General features: G+C 41.1%; 1 protein-coding gene across 6 annotated transcripts in view; it reads left to right on the plus strand.

Annotated features, from left to right (window-relative positions):
* LOC128666689 (uncharacterized) overlaps positions 1-22,932 on the plus strand; it is a 257,961-nt gene that overhangs the window by 135,010 nt on the left and 100,019 nt on the right. For all 6 annotated transcript variants that reach the window (XM_053721418.1, XM_053721417.1, XM_053721423.1 and 3 more), the window contains one exon: positions 5,589-5,693. In XM_053721418.1, coding sequence (XP_053577393.1) covers positions 5,589-5,693 — 105 coding nt within the window. The remainder of the gene's footprint in view (positions 1-5,588; positions 5,694-22,932) is intronic.

Raw genomic sequence — 22,932 nt, forward strand, 5'->3', positions numbered from 1 at the left:
CATTGTACCAAAGAAGGAGAATTCCTTCAGACCAGTTCTGGATCTAAAAATATTGAATTGTTATGTAAGAATACCAACATTCAAAATGGTGACTATAAGGACTATTCTGCCTTTTGTTCAGCAAGGGCATTATATGTCCACAATAGATTTACAGGATGCATATCTTCATATTCCGATTCATCCAGATCACTATCAGTTTCTGAGATTCTCTTTTCTAGACAAGCATTACCAGTTTGTTGCCCTTCCGTTTGGCCTAGCAACAGCTCCAAGGATCTTTTCAAAGGTTCTCGGTGCCCTTCTCTCTGTAATCAGAGAACAGGATATTGCGGTATTTCCTTATTTGGACGATATCTTGGTACTTGCTCAGTCTTTACATTCTGCAGAATCTCATACGAATCAACTTGTGTTGTTTCTTCAAAAACATGGTTGGAGGATCAATTTACTAAAGAGTTCTTTGATTCCTCAGACAAAGGTAACCTTTTTGGGCTTTCAAATAGATTCAGTGTCCATGACTTTGTCAGAAAAGAGATGCCTGAAGTTGGTTTCAGCTTGTCAAACCCTTCAGTCTCAATCATTCCCTTCTGTAGCTTTTTGCATGGAAATTCTAGGTCTCATGACTGCTGCATCGGACGCAATCCCCTTTGCTCGTTTTCACATGAGACCTCTTCAGCTTTGTATGCTGAACCAGTGGTGCAGGGATTATACAAGGATATCACAAATAATATCCTTAAATCCCAATGTTCGGTCTTCTCTGACTTGGTGGTTGGACCACCATCGTTTAATTCAAGGGGCCTCTTTTGTTCATCCAACCTGGACTGTGATCTCAACAGATGCAAGTCTTTCAGGTTGGGGAGCTGTATGGGGATCTCTGACAGTGCAGGGGGTTTGGGAATCTCAGGAGGCGAGATTACCAATCAACATTTTGGAACTCCGTGCGATTTTCAGAGCTCTTCAGTTCTGGCCTCTTCTGAAGAGAGAGTCGTTTATTTGTTTTCAGACGGACAATGTCACAACCGTGGCGTATATCAATCATCAAGGTGGGACTCACAGTCCTCAAGCTATGAAAGAAGTATCTCGGATACTTGTATGGGCGGAATCCAGCTCCTGTCTAATTTCTGCGGTTCATATCCCAGGTGTAGACAATTGGGAAGCGGATTATCTCAGTCGCCAGACGTTACATCCGGGCGAATGGTCTCTTCACCCAGAGGTATTTCTTCAGATTGTTCAAATCTGGGGACTTCCAGAAATAGATCTGATGGCCTCTCATCTAAACAAGAAACTTCACAGGTATCTGTCCAGATCCAGGGATCCTCAGGCGGAAGCAGTGGACGCGTTGTCGCTTCCTTGGAATTATCATCCTGCCTATATCTTTCCGCCTTCTTCCAAGAGTGATTTCCAAAATTCTAATGGAACGTTCGTTTGTACTGCTGGTAGCTCCAGCATGGCCTCACAGGTTTTGGTATGCAGATCTTATTCGGATGGCCAGTTGCCAACCTTGGACACTTCCGTTAAGACCAGACCTTCTATCTCAAGGCCCATTTTTCCATCAGGATCTCAAATCATTAAATTTGAAGGTATGGAAATTGAACGCTTGATTCTTATTCATAGAGGTTTCTCTGACTCAGTAATTAATACTATGTTACAGGCTCGTAAATCTGTGTCTAGGAAGATTTATTATCAAGTCTGGAAGACTTACATTTCTTGGTGTTCTTCTCATAAATTCTCCTGGCATTCTTTTAGAATTCCTAGAATTTTACAGTTTCTTCAGGATGCTTTGGAAAATGGTTTATCTGCAAGTTCTTTGAAAGGACAAATTTCTGCTCTTTCTGTTCTTTTTCACAGAAAGATTGCTAATCTTCTTGATATTCGTTGTTTTGTGCAGGCTTTGGTTCGTATCAAGCCTGTCATTAAGTCAATCTCTCCTCCTTGGAGTCTTAATTTGGTTCTGAGGGCTTTACAGGCTCCTCCGTTTGAACCTATGCATTCTCTGGATATTAAATTACTTTCTTGGAAAGTTTTGTTCCTTTTGGCCATCTCTTCTGCTAGAAGAGTTTCTGAGTTATCTGCTCTTTCTTGTGAATCTCCTTTTCTGATTTTTCATCAGGATAAGGCGGTGTTGCGGACTTCATTTCAATTTTTACCTAAGGTTGTGAATTCTAACAACATTAGTAGAGAAATTGTTGTCCCTTCATTGTGCCCTAATCCTAAGAATTCAAAGGAGAAATCCTAACATTCTTTGGATGTAGTAAGAGCTTTGAAATATTATGTTGAAGCTACTAAAGATTTTAGAAAAACTTCTAGTCTATTTGTTATCTTTTCTGGTTCCAGGAAAGGTCAGAAAGCTTCTGCCATTTCTTTGGCGTCTTGGTTAAAGTCTTTGATTCATCATGCTTATGTGGAGTCGGGGAAGTCCCCGCCTCAAAGGATTACGGCTCATTCTACTACGTCAGTTTCTACTTCCTGGGCTTTTAGGAATGAAGCTTCTGTTGATCAGATTTGCAAAGCAGCAACTTGGTCTTCTTTGCATACTTTTACTAAATTCTACCATTTTGATGTTTTCTCTTCTTCTGAAGCAGTTTTTGGTAGAAAAGTACTTCAGGCAGCTGTTTCAGTTTGATTCTTCTGCTTATAATTTCAGTTTTTTTCATTATTTTGATAAAACTTTTGATTTGGGTTGTGGATTATTTTTTCAGCGGAATTGGCTGTCTTTATTTTATCCCTCCCTCTCTAGTGACTCTTGCGTGGAAGTTCCACATCTTGGGTATCTGCTATCCCATACGTCACTAGCTCATGAAAGAAAACATAATTTATGTAAGAACTTACCTGATAAATTCATTTCTTTCATATTAGCAAGAGTCCATGAGACCCACCCTTTTTGTGGTGGTTATGATTTTTTTGTATAAAGCACAATTATTCCAATTCCTTATTTTTGATGCTTTCGCTCCTTTCTTATCACCCCACTTCTTGGCTATCCTTTAAACTGAATTGTGGCTGTGGTGAGGGGTGTATTTATAGGCATTTTGAGGTTTGGGAAACTTTGCCCCTCCTGGTAGGAATGTATATCCCATACGTCACTAGCTCATGGACTCTTGCTAATATGAAAGAAATGAATTTATCAGGTAAGTTCTTACATAAATTATGTTTTTCCATTTAGAAGCTTGAGTTCAGCTAGCTGGAAAAGAGTGCCAAGCTGCAGCCTTCCATTCACCGGGATGTGTGTGCTCACTGTGCTACGAGGCTGTGTATAAGTGTATCCCTCAAGTAGCTCAGGGTCGCTCTCCCGGCTGCCTGAGCTATAAAGCCTAAAGCCGGTGCTTTGCAAACGAGCTTGATTTCCATACTGAGACTTAAATGATTGCACATCATCTGCATCCTCTCCCTGTCTTTCTCCAGTCTTATGGCTCAGGCAGCAAATTATTTGAAGCAGTGCTTAAAACTGAGGCGTTCCCCCTCTCTACTGAAGCCCGCACCCAGACTGTAAACATTTGTTGTGCGCTAGCTTCTTTTCCTGCTCTCACTCAGCCCTCTTCTCACACTACCGCCGCACCACTGCTCGGCGCTATTGAAATAACAATAATAATACACAAATAAAAAAAGCTTTTACCCCTTCTGCTTGCCCTGTGCCCTGTGCCCAGAACTGACTTACCTCGCAGTCGCAGAAGCCATTCTGGCGGGTAAAAGTAACAATAATGATATTGCATCTAAAAAGTGTCAATTTCAGGAGCAGAGCAGCCATTAGCCAATAATTTCAAAGCACTGTCTGCACTAAAAATGTGCCGGTTGTCCATTTGCAAGCACTGCACTGGCCAGAAAAAAAAAATCCTGTTGAAGAAAAAATTCTCTGCTTAACAGACCTGGCCGTTCTTTCTGCAGGCAGGCTCCACTTTCTGCGATAATATCGCAGATCGCACTATGTTCTGCCTTGGGGGATTTTACTCATGTGATAGCAGAATACAATAATTAAAAAAGGATAAAATAAAAATAAATTGTTACACAAATATCAAACCCGATACATTTAAACTACCCAACAACGTAACCCTATATAAAATAAAAACTCCAGTAAAACACAATTACTACAAACAAAAAAAACAGCTTACAAAGATGGGTGGGTTAAGTACTTCGGAGAATTTCCTGTTTCTCAGTTGAAGGGTGAGTCTGTTTTTCATGTCTATGGCGGATTAGAAGAGAGATCTACGTGTATGTATATATTAAAAGGGGACTAAACAACACATCTGATGTTTTCAAAACAATTCTGCACAGCAGTCATGATGTTCCGCACTATGCAGCGGACAGCGGCAAGCATTACACATCCTCAGCATAAGACATACACCGCTCAGATTTGGCCACCCATCTCTACATAAGCCCGTACACAGGCTGTAAGCATTTTCTGTGTGCGGGCTTCTTTTCCTGCTCAATGCCCTTAAGTTCTCACACCGCCGCACTCCCGCTGGCTGCTATTAAAATAGTAATACATTTTTTTAAAAAGCTTTAACTCTACTGTGGTCTGCCTGCATCAGGGCTAAATGTAAAAAAGAACCACATGCCTGGCACACGGAACTCCATGTCCTGCGCGTCGGGCGATAGGAATTGCGCATCCCTGTATAAACACTAGATCATGTAATATAAACACTAGATTATGTAATATAAACACTAGATCATGTGATATAAACACTAGATCATGTGATATAAACACTAGATCATGTAATATAAACACTAGATTGTGTGATATAAACACTAGATCGTGTGATATAAACACTAGATCGTGTGATATAAACACTAGAATGTGTGATATAAACACTAGATCGTGTGATATAAACACTAGATCGTGTGATATAAACACTAGATCGTGTGATATAAACACTAGATTGTGTGATATAAACACTAGATTGTGTGATATAAACACTAGATCGTGTGATATAAACACTAGACCGTGTGATATAAACACTAGACCGTGTGATATAAACACTAGATCGTGTGATATAAACACTAGATCATGTGATATAAGTACTAGATCATGTGATATAAACACTAGATCATGTCATATAAACACTAGATTGTGTGATATAAACACTAGATCGTGTGATATAAACACTAGATCATGTGATATAAACACTAAATCATGTGATATAAACACTAGCTCATGTGATATAAACACTAGATCATGTGATATAAACACTAGATCGTATTATATAAACACTAGATCATGTGATATAAACACTAGATCATGTGATATATAAACACTAGATCATGTGATATATAAACACTAGATCATGTGATATATAAACACTAGATCATGTGATATATAAACACTAGATCATGTGATATTAACACTAGATCATGTGATATTAACACTAGATCATGTGATATTAACACTAGATCATGTGATATATAAACACTAGATCATGTGATATATAAACACTAGATCATGTGATATATAAATACTAGACTGTGTGATATAAACACTAGATTATGTGATGTAAGCACTAGATCATGTGATGTAAGCACTAGATCATGTGATATAAGCACTAGATCATGTGATAAACTCTAGATCATGTGATATTAAAACTGAATCTGCTTTATTTGTACAGATGGAGATAAATCCGATATAGTGAAAGTTGAGAAACCAGACCATCTGTCTGTGAGGCCTCTGCTGGGAGCCCCGGATAAGCAAACCAATGACAGTATCAGCCCAAGTGAGTGTGCACATGTGTTGTGTATGTGTGAGGGACATGGGTTACAAGTGAGTGTGCACATGTGTTGTGTATGTGTGAGGGACATGGGTTACAAGTGAGTGTGCACATGTGTTGTGTATGTGTGAGGGACATGGGTTACAAGTGAGTGTGCACGTGTGTTGTGTATGTGTGAGGGACATGGGTTACAAGTGAGTGTGCACGTGTGTTGTGTATGTGTGAGGGACATGGGTTACAAGTGAGTGTGCACTTGTGTTGTGTATGTGAGAGCGACATGGGTTACAAGTGAGTGTGCACTTGTGTTGTGTATGTGAGAGCGACATGGGTTACAAGTGAGTGTGCACGTGTGTTGTGTATGTGTGAGGGACATGGGTTACAGATGAGTGTGCACGTGTGTTGTGTATGTGTGAGGGACATGGGTTACAAGTGAGTGTGCACGTGTGTTGTGTATGTGTGAGGGACATGGGTTACAAGTGAGTGTGCACGTGTGTTGTGTATGTGTGAGGGACATGGGTTACAAGTGAGTGTGCACGTGTGTTGTGTATGTGTGAGGGACATGGGTTACAAGTGAGTGTGCACGTGTGTTGTGTATGTGTGAGGGACATGGGTTACAAGTGAGTGTGCACGTGTGTTGTGTATGTGTGAGGGACATGGGTTACAAGTGAGTGTGCACGTGTGTTGTGTATGTGTGAGGGACATGGGTTACAAGTGAGTGTGCACGTGTGTTGTGTATGTGTGATTGACATGGGTTACAAGTGAGTGTGCACGTGTGTTGTGTATGTGTGAGGGACATGGGTTACAAGTGAGTGTGCACGTGTGTTGTGTATGTGTGAGGGACATGGGTTACAAGTGAGTGTGCACGTGTGTTGTGTATGTGTGAGGGACATGGGTTACAAGTGAGTGTGCACTTGTGTTGTGTATGTGAGAGCGACATGGGTTACAAGTGAGTGTGCACTTGTGTTGTGTATGTGAGAGCGACATGGGTTACAAGTGAGTGTGCACGTGTGTTGTGTATGTGTGAGGGACATGGGTTACAGGTGAGTGTGCACGTGTGTTGTGTATGTGTGAGGGACATGGGTTACAAGTGAGTGTGCACGTGTGTTGTGTATGTGTGAGGGACATGGGTTACAAGTGAGTGTGCACGTGTGTTGTGTATGTGTGAGGGACATGGGTTACAAGTGAGTGTGCACGTGTGTTGTGTATGTGTGAGGGACATGGGTTACAAGTGAGTGTGCACGTGTGTTGTGTATGTGTGAGGGACATGGGTTACAAGTGAGTGTGCACGTGTGTTGTGTATGTGTGATTGACATGGGTTACAAGTGAGTGTGCACGTGTGTTGTGTATGTGTGAGGGACATGGGTTACAAGTGAGTGTGCACGTGTGTTGTGTATGTGTGAGGGACATGGGTTACAAGTGAGTGTGCACGTGTGTTGTGTATGTGTGAGGGACATGGGTTACAAGTGAGTGTGCACATGTGTTGTGTATGTGTGAGGGACATGGGTTACAAGTGAGTGTGCACATGTGTTGTGTATGTGTGAGGGACATGGGTTACAAGTGAGTGTGCACATGTGTTGTGTATGTGTGATTGACATGGGTTACAAGTGAGTGTGCACTTGTGTTGTGTATGTGTGAGGGACATGGGTTACAGGTGAGTGTGCACGTGTGTTGTGTATGTGTGAGGGACATGGGTTACAGGTGAGTGTGCGCATGTGTTGTGTATGTGTGAGGGACATGGGTTACAAGTGAGTGTGCACGTGTGTTGTGTATGTGTGAGGGACATGGGTTACAAGTGAGTGTGCACGTGTGTTGTGTATGTGTGAGGGACATGGGTTACAAGTGAGTGTGCACGTGTGTTGTGTATGTGTGAGGGACATGGGTTACAAGTGAGTGTGCACTTGTGTTGTGTATGTGTGAGGGACATGGGTTACAAGTGAGTGTGCACGTGTGTTGTGTATGTGTGAGGGACATGGGTTACAAGTGAGTGTGCACGTGTGTTGTGTATGTGTGATTGACATGGGTTACAAGTGAGTGTGCACGTGTGTTGTTTATGTGTGAGGGACATGGGTTACAAGTGAGTGTGCACGTGTGTTGTGTATGTGTGATTGACATGGGTTACAAGTGAGTGTGCACGTGTGTTGTGTATGTGTGATTGACATGGGTTACAAGTGAGTGTGCACGTGTGTTGTGTATGTGTGAGGGACATGGGTTACAAGTGAGTGTGCACGTGTGTTGTGTATGTGTGAGGGACATGGGTTACAAGTGAGTGTGCACATGTGTTGTGTATGTGTGAGGGACATGGGTTACAAGTGAGTGTGCACATGTGTTGTGTATGTGTGAGGGACATGGGTTACAAGTGAGTGTGCACATGTGTTGTGTATGTGAGAGCGACATGGGTTACAAGTGAGTGTGCACGTGTGTTGTGTATGTGTGAGGGACATGGGTTACAAGTGAGTGTGCACATGTGTTGTGTATGTGTGAGGGACATGGGTTACAAGTGAGTGTGCACATGTGTTGTGTATGTGTGAGGGACATGGGTTACAAGTGAGTGTGCACATGTGTTGTGTATGTGTGAGGGACATGGGTTACAAGTGAGTGTGCATACATTGTGTTGGAGGTGTGCAAGTTACAGGTGCGTATGCACGTCTATTGTTTGTGAAGTATACAGGTTACTGGTGAGTGTGCACGTATGTTGTGTCTGAGGCACACAGGTTACAAGTGAGTGTGTACGTATTTTGTGTCTGAGGCACACAAGTTACAGGTGAGTGCATGTATGTTGTGTCTGAGGCACACAGGTTACAGTTGAGTGTGCACGTATGTTGTTTCTGAGGCACACAGGTTACAGGTGAGTGTGCACGTATGTTGTGTCTGAGGCACACAGGTTACAGGTTAGTGTGCACGTATGTTGTGTCTGAGGCACATAGGTTACAAGTGAGTGTGCACGTATGTTGTGTCTGAGGCACACAGGTTACAGGTGAGTGTGCACGCATCTTGTGTCTGAGGCACACAGGTTACAGGTGAGTGTGCACGTATGTTGTTTCTGAGGCACATAGGTTACAAGTGAGTGTGCATGTATGGTGTGTCTGAGGCAATCAGGTTACAGGTGAGTGTTGACGTATGTTGTGTCTGTGGTATGCACGTTACAGGTGAGTGTGCACGTATGTTGTGTCTGAGGCACGCAGGTTACAGGTAAGTGTGCATGTATGTTGTGTCTGAGGCACACAGGTTACAGGTGAGTGTGCACGTATGTTGTGTCTGAGGCACGCAGGTTACAAGTGAGTGTGCACGTATATTGTATCTGAGGCACACAGGTTACAGGTGAGTGTGCACGTATGTTGTGTCTGAGGAATGTAGGTTACAAGTGAGTGTGCACGTATGCTGTTTCTGAGGCACGCAGGTTACAGGTGAGTGTGCACGTATGCTGTGTCTGAGGCACGCACGTTACAGGTAAGTGTGCATGTATGCTGTGTCTGAGACACGCAGGTTACAGGTGAGTGTGCACGTATGTTGTGTCTGAGGCACGCAGGTTACAGGTGAGTGTGCACGTATGCTGTGTCTGAGGCACGCAGGTTACATGTTAGTGTGCACGTATGCTGTGTCTGAGGCACGCAGGTTACAGGTGAGTGTGCATGTATGTTGTGTCTGAGGCACGCAGGTTACAGGTGAGTGTGCACGTATGTTGTGTCTGAGGCACACAGGTTACAGGTGAGTGTGCACGTATGTTGTGTCTGAGGCACACAGGTTACAGGTGAGTGTGCACGTATGTTGTGTCTGAGGCACACAGGTTACAGGTGAGTGGCCACGTATGTTGTGTCTGAGGCACACAGGTTACAGGTGAGTGGCCACGTATGTTGTGTCTGAGGCACGCAGGTTACAGGTGAGTGTGCACATATGTTGTGTCTCAGGCACGCAGGTTACAGGTGAGTGTGCATGTATGTTGTGTCTGAGGCACACAGGTTACAAGTGAGTGTGCACATATGTTGTGTCTGAGGCACACAGGTTACAGGTGAGTGTGCACGTATGTTGTGTCTGAGGCACACAGGTTACAGGTGAGTGGCCACGTATGTTGTGTCTGAGGCACGCAGGTTACAGGTGAGTGTGCACATATGTTGTGTCTCAGGCACGCAGGTTACAGGTGAGTGTGCATGTATGTTGTGTCTGAGGCACACAGGTTACAAGTGAGTGTGCACATATGTTGTGTCTGAGGCACACAGGTTACAGGTGAGTGTGCACGTATGTTGTGTCTGAGGCACGCAGGTTACAAGTGAGTGTGCACGTATGTTGTGTCTGAGGCAATCAGGTTACAGGTAAATGTTCACGTATGTTGTGTCTGTGGTATGCAGGTTACAGGTGAGTGTGCACGTATATTGTGCCTGAGGCACATAGGGTACAGGTGAGTGTGCACTTATGTTGTGTCTAAGGCATGCAGGTTACAGGTGAGTGTGCACTTATGTTGTGTCTAAGGCATGCAGGTTACAGGTGAGTGTGCACTTATGTTGTGTCTAAGGCAGGCAGGTTACAGGTGAGTGTCCACGTATGTTGTGTCTGAGGCACACAGGTTACAGGTGAGTGTGCACGCATATTGTGTCTGAGGCACGCAGGTTACAGGTGAGTGTCCACCTATGTTGTGTCTGAGGCACGCACGTTACAGGTGAGTGTGCACGTATGGTGTGCCTGAGGCACATAGGTTACAAGTGAGTGTGCACGCATGTTGTGTCTGAGGCACACAGGTTACAGGTGAGTGTCCACATATGTTGTGTCTGAGGCAAATAGGTTACAAATGAGTGTGCACGTATGGTGTGTCTGAGGCACACAGGTTACAGGTGAGTGTCCACGTATGTTGTGTCTGAGGCACACAGGTTACAGGTGAGTGTGCACGCATATTGTGTCTGAGGCACGCAGGTTACAGGTGAGTGTCCACGTATGTTGTGTCTGAGGCACGCACGTTACAGGTGAGTGTGCACGTATGGTGTGCCTGAGGCACATAGGTTACAAGTGAGTGTGCACGCATGTTGTGTCTGAGGCACACAGGTTACAGGTGAGTGTCCACATATGTTGTGTCTGAGGCAAATAGGTTACAAATGAGTGTGCACGTATGGTGTGTCTGAGGCACACAGGTTACAGGTGAGTGTGCACATATGTTGTGTCTGAGGCATGTAGGTTTCAAGTGAGTGTGCACGTATGTTGTGTCTGAGGCACGCAGGTTACAAGTGAGTGTGCACACATGTGTCTGAGGCACATAGGTTACAAGTGAGTGTGCACGTATGTTGTGTCTGAGCCACACAGGTTACAGGTGAGTGTGCACGCATCTTGTGTCTGAGGCACACAGGTTACAGGTGAGTGTCCACGTATGTTTATCTAGAAAAAGAAAAGAGCACAAAAGGTATTTTGTGGCACCCTTCAAAATAAGAAACTTATTGTATCAAATAAAACATGGACAAGGAGGACAATTGTAACTAATTTAAAATGTAACTTTTAATGGTCAATATTTAAAATTAAGTCTGACATACAAATACATATATTACACAGAGAGATATTGAAAAAATACTAAAGGACCTATAATGTGTGTATCAGTGTTTAACTGATCATCTTTATAGTGGGATTATGATGGTCTGTGGTTGTCACATAGATGTATGGGTAAGGTTCAGGATAATCAATTGTTCCATTCCACAATCAGTTCCTAAATAGGATAATATTGTTATAAAAATATCACAGGACCCCACTACAATCATATCTAAATTCCATTTCCATTGGATAAGAAATATATAATAGATCTGACTGTAAGTCAGACTCTAAATATCCCTTGTGTAAACTATTTTTTAATTTAAAAAAGTGAATGATTACAGGATCATTCGTAACACACATTGAAAAAATAAGATTTAAAATTGTGTTCAAGGGAGGAACACAAAATAATATAATTTCTAACACACACTTCTCCTGTATAAGTGTAGGTATATAAAGTGTATACCTAAATCGATAATTATTTGAATATAGGTAACGGTACATATATACGCCTAGATTTAGAGTTTGGCGTTAGCCGCCAAAAGCAGCGTTAACTCTGCTTTTTACCGCCTGCTGGTATTTAGAGTCAGGCAGGAAAGGGTCTACCGCTCACTTTCCGCGACTCGAGGCTACCGCAGATCCCCTTACGTCAGTTGCGTATCCTATCTTTTCTATGGGATTTGCCTAACGCTGGTATTTCGAGTCTTGGAAGAAGTGAGCGGTAGAGCCTCTACCGACAAGACTCCTACCGCCAAAAAGAGTCAGTAGTTAAGAGCTTTATGGGCTAACGCCGGAATATAAAGCTCTTAACTACTGTGCTATAAAGTACACTAACACCCATAAACTACCTATGAACCCCTAAACCGAGGCCCCCCACATCGCCAACCCTATAATACATTTTTTTAACCCCTAATCTTCCGACCGGACATCGCCGCCACCTACATTATAGCTATGAACCCCTAATCTGCTGCCCCTAACATCGCCGACACCTATATTATATTTATTAACCCCTAATCTGCCCCCCCCCCCCAACGTCACCGCCACCTACCTACACTTATTAACCCCTAATCTGCCGACCGTACCTCGCAAACACTATAATAAATAGTATTAACCCCTAATCTGCCCTCCCTAACATCGCCGCCACCTACCTAAAAATATTAACCCCTAATCTCCCGCCCGCAACGTCGCCGCTACTATAATAAATATATTAACCCCTAAACCTAAGTCTAACCCTAACACCCCCCTAAATTAAATATCATTTAAATTAATCTAAATAAATTTACTATCATTAAATAAATTTCTCTTGTAAGATGTATTGAGTCCACGGATTCATCCATACTTGTGGGATATAATCCTTCCCAACAGGAAGTGGCAGAGAGAGCACCCACAGCAGAGCTGTCTATATAGCTCCTCCCTTAGCTCCCCCCCCCCAGTCATTCTCTCTGCCTGCTTAACTGCTAGGAAGGGCAAAGTGAGTGTGGTGACAAAAATGTTAGTTTTTATTTTCTCAAGCAAAAGTTTGTTATTTTAAATGGTAGCGGTGTGTACTATTTACTCTCTGGCAGAAAAGGGATGAAGATTTCTGCAGGGAGGATGATGATTTTAGCACTTTGTAACTCAAATCCACTGCTATTCTCACAAGGACTGAGGAGTACAGGAAAACTTCAGCTGGGGGAACAGTTTGCAGGCTAAACTGCTTTGAGGTATGTTCAGCCTAATTTTTTCTAGACAGACTGTGTTAATTCTAGAAAATGCTGACAATATCCCCATGAGGGAAGGGTAAGCTGTATTCAGAGACTTAGTAAGAATCCCAGCTTACACAAAGGGCTCATTAGTTACTGGTGACACTGATAAGGAAAAACGTTTTTATTATTATTGCAATAACGTTTTTTTTAAGGGACTTTAAGGGGTCTTTGTGGCTTGTTTAAGGGTTATTAACCCACATGGCTAGTTTAGGAAACACTCTGTTGTATTTCCTTTAGGCCCCATGACATCGAGTGAGGTGGGAGGGGCCTATTTCTTTCATGTAATTAGCAAGAGTCCATGAGCTAGTGACGTATGGGATATACATTCCTACCAGGAGGGGCAAAGTTTCCCAAACCTTAAAATGCCTATAAATACACCCCTCACCACACCCACAATTCAGTTTTACAAACTTTGCCTCCCATGGAGGTAGTGAAGTAAGTTTGTGCTTGATTCTACGTTGATATGCGCTTCGCAGCAGGCTGAAGCCCGGTTTTCCTCTCAGAGTGCAGTGAATGTCAGAGGGATGTGAGAGAGTATTGCCTATTTGAATACAATGGTCTTCCTCTAGGGGATCTATTTCATAGGTTCTCTGTTATCGGTCGTAGAGATTTCTTCTCCTACCTCCCTTTTCAGATCGACGATATACTCTTATATACCATTTACCTCTACTGATTCTCGTTTCAGTACTGGTTTGGCTATCTACTTTATGTAGATGAGTGTCTTAGGGTAAGTAAGTCTTATTTCTATTTATGACACTCAAAGCTATGGTTGGGCACTTTATATGTAAAGTTCTAAATATATGTGTTTAAACTTATATTTGCCATAATTCAGGATAATCAGTATTCCTTCATTAAGACTGTCAGTTTCATTTTTTGGGATGCATATAAATTTCTTTTTTCTTACCTTAAATTTTCAATTGACTTTTTTTCAAAAAATTGCTGGCTGTTAGGCTCGCGGGTGCAGAAAATGCTTCTATTTATTGCGTCATTTTTGACGCAAGACTTTTTTGGCGCAAAAATTTCGTCATTTCCGGCGTCATAGTTGGCGCCAGAAGTTTTTACGTAATTGCGTCATTTTTTATGTATGTGTATTGCGGACGTTTTTTTGGCGCCAAAAAATATAGGCGTCATTCTTGGCGCCAAAAATATGGGCGTCATTCCTGGCGCCAGTTTTTTTCACACTATTTCAGTCTCACTATTCTGTTGCTTCTGGTTTTCTAGACGCTTGTTTCATTTTGCATTTTTTCCCATTCCTGAAACTGCCATTTAAGGAATTTGATAATTTTGCTTTATATGTTGTTTTTTCTTTTACATATTGCAAGATGTCACTACCTGACCCTGGATCAGAATCTACTTCTGGAAAGACGCTGCCTGATGTCGGTTCTACCAAAGCTAAGTGCATTTGTTGTAAACTTTTGGTAACTGTTCCTCCAGCTGCAGTTTGTGATACTTGTCATGATAAGCTTTCAAACGCAGATAGTATTTCCATTAGTAATAATCCATTACCTGTTGTTGTTCCTTCAACATCTAATGTTCAGGATGTTCCTGTTAATGTTAAAGAATTTGTTTCTAAATCTATTCGGAAGGCTCTGTCTGTTAGTCCTCCTTCTGCTAAACGTAAGAGGTCTTTTAAAACTTCACATATTTCAGATGAATTTTTAAATGACCGCCATCATTCTGACTTATCTATTTCTGATGTGGATCTATCTGATTCAGAAGATTCTACCTCAGATATTGACACTGATAAATCTTCATATTTATTTAAGATGGAGTTTATTTGTTCTTTACTTAAGGAAGTGTTGATTGCTTTAGATATGGAGGAGTCTAGTCCTCTTGATATTAAAACTACTAAGCGTTTAAATGCAGTTTTTAAACCTCCTGTGGTTATTCCAGAAGTTTTTCCAGTTCCTGATGCTATTTCAGAAGTAATTTCTAGGGAATGGAATAGTCTGGGTACTTCTTTTACTCCTTCTCCAAGGTTTAAGAAATGGTACCCTTTGCCATCTGACAGATTAGAGTTTTGGGATAAAATCCCCAAAGTTGATGGGGCTATTTCTACTCTTGCTAAATGTACTACTATTTCTACGGCAGATAGTACTTCGTTTAAAGATCCTTTAGATAGGAAGCTTGAATCCTTTCTAAGGAAGGCTTATTTATGTTCAGGTAATCTTCTTAGACCTGCTATTTCTTTGGCTGATGTTGCTGCAGCTTCAACTTTCTGGTTGGAGGCTTTAGCGCAACAAGTGTCAGACCATAATGTTTATAGCATTATTAAACTCCTTCAACATGCTAATAACTTTATGTGTGATGCCATTTCTTTCATGTAATTGGCAAGAGTCCATGAGCTAGTGACATATGGGATATACAATCCTACCAGGAGGGGCAAAGTTTCCCAAACCTCAAAATGCCTATAAATACACCCCTCACCACACCCACAATTCAGTTTTACAAACTTTGCCTCCTATGGAGGTGGTGAAGTAAGTTTGTGCTAAGATTTCTACTAGGGCTGCAACTAACGATTATTTTCATAATCGATTAATCGGTCGATTATTTTTTCGATTAATCGACTAATCGGATAAAAATTTAATCAATAATAGTTTTCTATGTTTTAAATAAAATCCACATAATGAGTGTTACAAATATAAACTTCAGACTAAAACTTTACATTAACACAACTGTTTCTTCAATTTTTAAGCAGCAGAGCACATTTTTAAAATTAAACAAAACAAAACCACAAACTGTTTGAAAAGAGGTAGAACTAGAAAGAGTTAGACTATCACTGTTAATAACATTCTGTTATTCACTCTTTCAGAAACTTTGCATTGAAATGCAAAAATCTCAACATGCCCACATGCTTCTGGCTAAGGCTGGTTCTCTGTTTGCAGCTATATTTCCTGCAGCAGAGAAAAGGCAGTTGAGGTGTACAAGTAGGTTTTTGCCAATTTCACCAAAGTGGGATATTTATCTTTGTTAGCTCTTCACCAGTGCTAAGCGTTTTCTACCTTGGCAAGGGGGCTCTCAATAAAGTAACCCTTGACTTCATTCTAACATAAAAATATCTTGAATATCTATATGCAATGGTAAATAACCAGCTCTAAGGTTAGGGGAAATATCTAGTCCGCTCTAAAAATTACGAATATATACTTATAAAGGTTGAATCTGGTACATATTATCACAATGTATTAATATAAAAAAACAATAAAAAAACAAAATCAAAAGCGCTAAGGACTGTATATCAATAACAGGACAAAGCCTTACACATTTATTTATACAGTACATATAATCAGCAATAGCAAGCAATACACTAATAATTGTGCAAACAGACAATAGTGCACATCAATTTAAATAATTCCCATCAATCTAGGGGCAAGGTGTAAACAACAAGCTTGGCACTATATCATGAAAAGCATAGTCCCAAATCACCTGATTTAATATAAACAATCCAAATGATGACTATTATATCTGGGTTGCACATAAGCCAGGGGTAGTTGTAAACTTATACTGTCCTGAAAAAGTAAAAAGTAGACGTCTGTAGACGTCCTTTAGGCTAAGGACATAACCATAAAACACAATACCATGTGCAGGAGTTCATTGAAGTGAAGCAGCTGGTGTTGTGCACAGACCAACTAATTGCAAACCGATTAATCGATTATGAGATTCGTTGACAACTATTTTCATAATCGATTATTATCGATTATGGCGATTAGTTGTTGCAGCTCTAATTTCTACGTTGATATGCGCTTCTCAGCATTGTTGAAGCCCGATTCCTCTCAGAGTACAGCGAATGTCAGAGGGACGTGAAGGGAGTATCACTTATTTGAATACGATGATTTCCCTAACGGGGGTCTATTTCATAGGTTCTCTGTTATCGGTCGTAGAGATTCATCTCCTACCTCCCTTTTCAGATCGACGATATACTCTCAATTTACCATTACCTCTACTAATAACTGTTTTAGTACTGGTTTGGCTATCTGCTATATGTGGATGGGTGTCTTTTGGTAAGTTTGTTTTTATTACTTAAGACACTCTCAGCTATGGTTTGGCACTTTATGCAATTATATAAAGTTCTAAATATATGTATTGTACTTATATTTGCCATGAGTCAGGTTCATGTATTTCCTTCTGCAGACTGTCAGTTTCATATTTGGGAATGTAAACACTTTAAGAAATTTATTTCTTACCTGGGGTTTAGTCTTTTTTCAATTTGACTACTTTTTGCAATTGCGGGTGTTAGGCCCGCGGGTGCGTCAAATGCTAGACTTTATTGCGTAATTTTTGGCGCGAACTTTTTTGGCGCGAAAATATACGTTTATGATGCAACTTTGTCATTTCCGGCGTCATACGTGACGCCGAGACCTTTCACACGGCGGCGTCATTAGTGACGCAAGTGTGTCATTTCCGGTCATTTTTGGCGCCAAAAAAGTTTGTTACGTTGTGCGTCATACTTGGCGCCAAATTTTTTTCATTATTTCAATACCCTATTGATGTTTGCCTCCTGCTTTCTTCTCTATCAAGAGGCCTATGCTTTTGCATTTTTTTCCCATTCCTGAAACTGTCATTTAAGGAAATAGATAATTTTGCTTTATATGTTGTTTTTTCTCTTACATTGAGCAAGATGTCCCAATCCGATCCTGTCTCTGAAGTTTCTGCTGGAACATTACTGCCTGACATCGGTTCTACCAAAGCTAAGTGCATTTGTTGTAAAATTGTAGAAATTATTCCACCGAATATCATTTGTAATAGTTGCCATGATAAACTTTTACATGCAGATAGTGTTTCTATCAGTAATAGTACATTGCCAGTTGCAGTTCCTTCAACTTCTAATGTGCATGATATATCTGTAAATTTTAAAGAATTTGTTTCTGATTCTATTATGAAGGCTTTGTCTGCATTTCCACCTTCTAATAAACGTAAAAGGTCTTTTAAAACTTCTCATTTAGCTGATGAAATTTCAAATGACCAACAACATAATAATTCATCCTCTTCTGATGAGGATCTATCTGAATCAGAAGATCCTTCCTCAGATATTGACACTGACAAATCTACTTATTTATTTAAAATAGAGTATATGCGTTCTTTATTAAAAGAAGTGTTAATTACTTTGGATATTGAGGTAACCAGTCCTATTGACGTTCAGTCTAATAAACGTTTAAATGCTGTTTTTAAACCTCCTGTGGTTTTCCCATTCCTGAGGCTATTTCTGATATGATTTCTAGGGAATGGAATAAGCCAGGTACTTCCTTTATTCCTTCTTCAAGGTTTAAGAGATTGTATCCTTTACCAGCAAAATCTATAGAGTTTTGGGAAAAGATCCCCAAAGTTGATGGTGCTATTTCTACTCTTGCTAAACGTACCACTATTCCTATGGAAGATAGCACTTCCTTTAAGGATCCTTTAGATAGGAAGCTTGAATCTTATCTAAGGAAGGCCTATTTATATTCAGGTCATCTTCTCAGACCTGCTATTTCTTTGGGTGATGTTGCGGCTGCATCAACTTTCTGGTTGGAAAATTTAGTGCAACATGAATTGGATTCTGACATATCTAGCATTGTTCGCTTACTGCAACATGCTAATCATTTTATTTGTGATGCCATTTTTGATATTATCAAAATTGATGTTAGATCCATGTCTTTAGCTGTATTAGCTAGAAGAGCTTTGTGGCTTAAATCTTGGAATGCTGATATGACATCTAAATCTAGATTACTATCTCTTTCTTTCCAAGGTAATAATTTATTTGGTTCTCAGTTGGATTCCATTATTTCAACTATCACTGGAGGAAAAGGAGTTTTTTTGCCTCAGGATAAAAAACCTAAGGGTAAATCTAAGGCTTCTAACCGTTTTCGTTCCTTTCGTCAGAATAAGGAACAAAAACTCAGTCCTCCTCCCAAGGAATCTGCTTCCAGTTGGAAGCCTTCCTCAAATTGGAATAAATCCAAGCCATTTAGGAAACCAAAGTCTGCCCCTAAGTCCGCATGAAGGTGCGGCCCTCATTCCAGCTCAGCTGGTAGGGGGCAGATAAAGGTTTTTCAAGGATTTTTGGATAAAATCTGTCCAAAATCATTGGATTCAGAGCATTGTCTCTCAAGGGTATCGAATAGGATTCAAAGTAAGACCTCCTGTGAGAAGATTTTTTCTCTCACACATTCCTGTAAATCCAGTAAAAGCTCAGGGTTTTCTGAAGTGTGTTTCAGACCTGGAGTCTTCAGGGGTAATCATGCCAGTTCCTCCTCAGGTACAAGGTTTGGGGTTTTATTCAAACCTATTCATTGTACCAAAGAAAGAAAATTTGTTCAGACCAGTTCTGGATCTGAAAATTTTGAATCGTTATGTAAGAGTACCAACTTTCAAGATGGTGACTATAAGGACTATTCTGCCTTTTGTTCAGCAAGGACATTATATGTCCACAATAGACTTGCAGGATGCATACCTTCATATTCCGATTCATCCAGAACACTATCAGTTTCTGAGATTCTCTTTTCTAGACAAGCATTACCAATTTGTTGCTCTTCCATTTGGCCTAGCAACAGCTCCAAGAATATTTTCAAAGGTTCTGGGTGCCCTACTATCTGTAATCAGAGAACAGGGTATTGCGGTGTTTCCTTATTTGGACGATATCTTGGTACTAGCTCAGTCTTTACATACTGCAGAATCTCACACAAATCAACTAGTGTTGTTTCTTCGGAAACATGGTTGGAGGATCAATTTACCAAAAAGTTTCTTGATTCCTCAGACAAGGGTCACCTTTTTAGGCTTCCAGATAGATTCAGTGCCCATGACTCTGTCTCTAACAGACAAGAGACGTTTAAAATTGGTTGCAGCATGTCGGCTCCTTCAGTCTCAGTCATTCCCTTCAGTGGCTATGTGCATGGAAGTTTTAGGTCTCATGACTGCAGCATCGGACGTGATCCCCTTTGCTCGTTTTCACATGAGACCTCTACAGCTTTGTATGCTGAATCAATGGTGCAGGGATTATACAAAGATATAACAATTAATATCCTTGAATCCCAATGTACGACACTCTCTGACATGGTGGATAGATCACCATCGTTTGGTTCAAGGGGCTTCTTTTGTTCGCCCAACCTGGACTGTGATCACAACAGATGCGGGTCTTTCAGGTTGGGGAGCTGTTTGGGGGTCTCTGACAGCACAAGGGGTTTGGAAATCTCAATAGGCGAGATTACCAATAAATATTTTAGAACTTTCAATTCTCAGGGCTCTTCAGTTCTGGCCTCTACTAAAGAGAGAACCGTTCATTTGTTTTCAGACAGACAATATCACAACTGTGGCTTATGTCAATCATCAGGGTGGGACTCACAGTCCCCAAGCTATGAAAGAAGTATCTTGGATACTTGCTTGGGCGAAATCCAGCTCCTGTCTAATCTCTGCGGTGCATATCCCAGGTGTAGACAATTGGGAGGCGGATTATCTCAGCCGCCAGACTTTACATCCAGGGGAGTGGTCTCTCCATCCAGATGTGTTTTCTCAGATTGTTCAGATGTGGGGGCTTCCAGAGATAGATCTCATGGCCTCTCATCTAAACAAGAAACTTCCCAGATACCTGTCCAGGTCCAGGGATGTTCAGGCGGAAGCAGTGGATGCGCTGACACTTCCTTGGTGTTATCAACCTGCTTACATCTTCCCGCCTCTAGTTCTCCTTCCAAGAGTGATCTCCAAAATCATCATGGAACAGTCTTTTGTGTTGCTGGTGGCTCCAGCATGGCCACACAGGTTTTGGTATGCGGATCTGGTTCGGATGTCCAGTTGCCCGCCTTGGCCACTTCCGTTACGGCCGGACCTACTGTCTCAAGGTCCGTTTTTCCATCAGGATCTCAAATCATTAAATTTGAACGCTTAGTTCTAAGTCATAGAGGTTTCTCTGATTCAGTGATTAATACTATGTTACAAGCTCATAAATCTGTCTCTAGAAAGATTTATTATAGAGTTTGGAAGACTTACATTTCATGGTGTTCTTCTCATAAATTCTCCTGGCATTCTTTTAGAATTCCTAGAATTTTGCAGTTTCTTCAGGATGGTTTGGATAAGGGTTTGTCTGCAAGTTCCTTGAAAGGACAAATCTCCGCTCTTTCTGTTTTATTTCACAGAAAGATTGCTATACTTCCTGATATACACTGTTTTGTACAGGCTTTAGTTCGTATTAAGCCTGTCATTAAGTCAATTTCTCCTCCTTGGAGTCTTAATTTGGTTCTGAGGGCTTTACAGGCTCCTCCATTTGAACCTATGCATTCTTTGGACATTAAACTACTTTCTTGGAAAGTGTTGTTCCTTTTGGCTATCTCTTCTGCTAGAAGAGTTTCTGAGCTATCTGCTCTTTCTTGTGAGTCTCCTTTTCTGATTTTTCATCAGGATAAGGCAGTTTTGCGGACTTCTTTTCAATTTTTACCGAAGGTTGTGAATTCTAACAACATTAGTAGAGAAATTGTTGTCCCTTCTTTATGTCCTAATCCTAAGAATCCTTTGGAGAGATCCTTACATTCTTTGGATGTGGTAAGAGCTTTGAAATATTATGTGGAAGCTACTAAAAATTTCAGGAAGACTTCCAGTCTATTTGTTTTATTTTCTGGTCCTAGGAAAGGTCAGAAAGCTTCTGCTATTTCCTTGGCTTCTTGGTTGAAACTTTTGATTCATCAAGCTTATTTGGAGTCGGGTCAAACCCCGCCTCAGAGAATTACAGCTCATTCTACTAGATCAGTCTCCACTTCATGGGCTTTTAAGAATGAAGCTTCAGTTGATCAGATTTGCAAAGCAGCAACTTGGTCCTCTTTGCATACATTTACTAAATTCTACCATTTTGATGTATTTGCTTCTTCGGAAGCAGTCTTTGGTAGAAAAGTTCTTCAGGCAGCTGTTTCAGTTTGATTCTTCTGCTTTTGATTTAAGTTTTTTCTTTCAAAAGTGAAAAATAAACTTATTTTTTGGGTTGTGGATTATTTTTTCAGCGGATTATGGCTGTTTTTATTTTATTCCCTCCCTCTCTAGCAGTGTTCCCTCTAAGGCCAGTTTTGTGTGCAGCCCAGCAGTGAAACAGTTAACAAGAGAACCATACCTTGCCATCTGCATTGTACAGTGTTTGCTAATTGCCGGGTGTGGTTACTTAAGTAACTGTTTCACTGCTGGGCCGCACACAAAACTGGCCTTAGAGGGAACACTGCTCTCTAGTGACTCTTGAGTGGAAAACTCCACATCTTGGGTATTGATATCTCATATGTCACTAGCTCATGGACTCTTGCCAATTACATGAAAGAAAACATAATTTATGTAAGAACTTACCTGATAAATTCATTTCTTTCATATTGGCAAGAGTCCATGAGGCCCACCCTTTTTATGGTGGTTATGATTTTTTTTGTATAAAGCACAATTATTCCAATTCCTTATTTTTTTGATGCTTTCGTTCCTTTCTTATCACCCCACTTCTTGGCTATTCGTTAAACTGAATTGTGGGTGTGGTGAGGGGTGTATTTATAGGCATTTTAAGGTTTGGGAAACTTTGCCCCTCCTGGTAGGAATGTACATCCCATACGTCACTAGCTCATGGACTCTTGCTAATATGAAAGAAATGAATTTATCAGGTAAGTTCTTACATAAATTATGTTTTTCGCGCCTCAGTTGCGCAGTTTCTTTTCCTCAGAGACATCCAACTGCTTCTCCAGAGGGTCCTGCTGTGTTTGAGGGCTGTAAAGAAGTTTTTCTCTTGTAAGATGTATCGAGTCCACGGATTCATCCTTACTTGTGGGATATTCTCCTCCCCTACAGGAAGTGGCAAAGAGAGCACCCACAGCAGGGCTGCCTATATAGCTCCCCCCTTAGCTCCACCCTCCAGTCATTCTCTTTGCCTACTCTAAGTAACTAGGAAGTGCTGAGCGAGTGTGGTGACAAAAATGTTAGCTTTTTATTTTCTCAAGCAAAAGTTTGTTATTTTAAATGGTGCCGGTGTGTACTATTTACTCTTAGACAGAAAAAGAGATGAAGATTTCTGCAAA

The sequence above is a fragment of the Bombina bombina genome, chromosome 7 (assembly GCF_027579735.1).
Source record: "Bombina bombina isolate aBomBom1 chromosome 7, aBomBom1.pri, whole genome shotgun sequence".
Taxonomy (NCBI): Eukaryota; Metazoa; Chordata; class Amphibia; order Anura; family Bombinatoridae; genus Bombina; species Bombina bombina.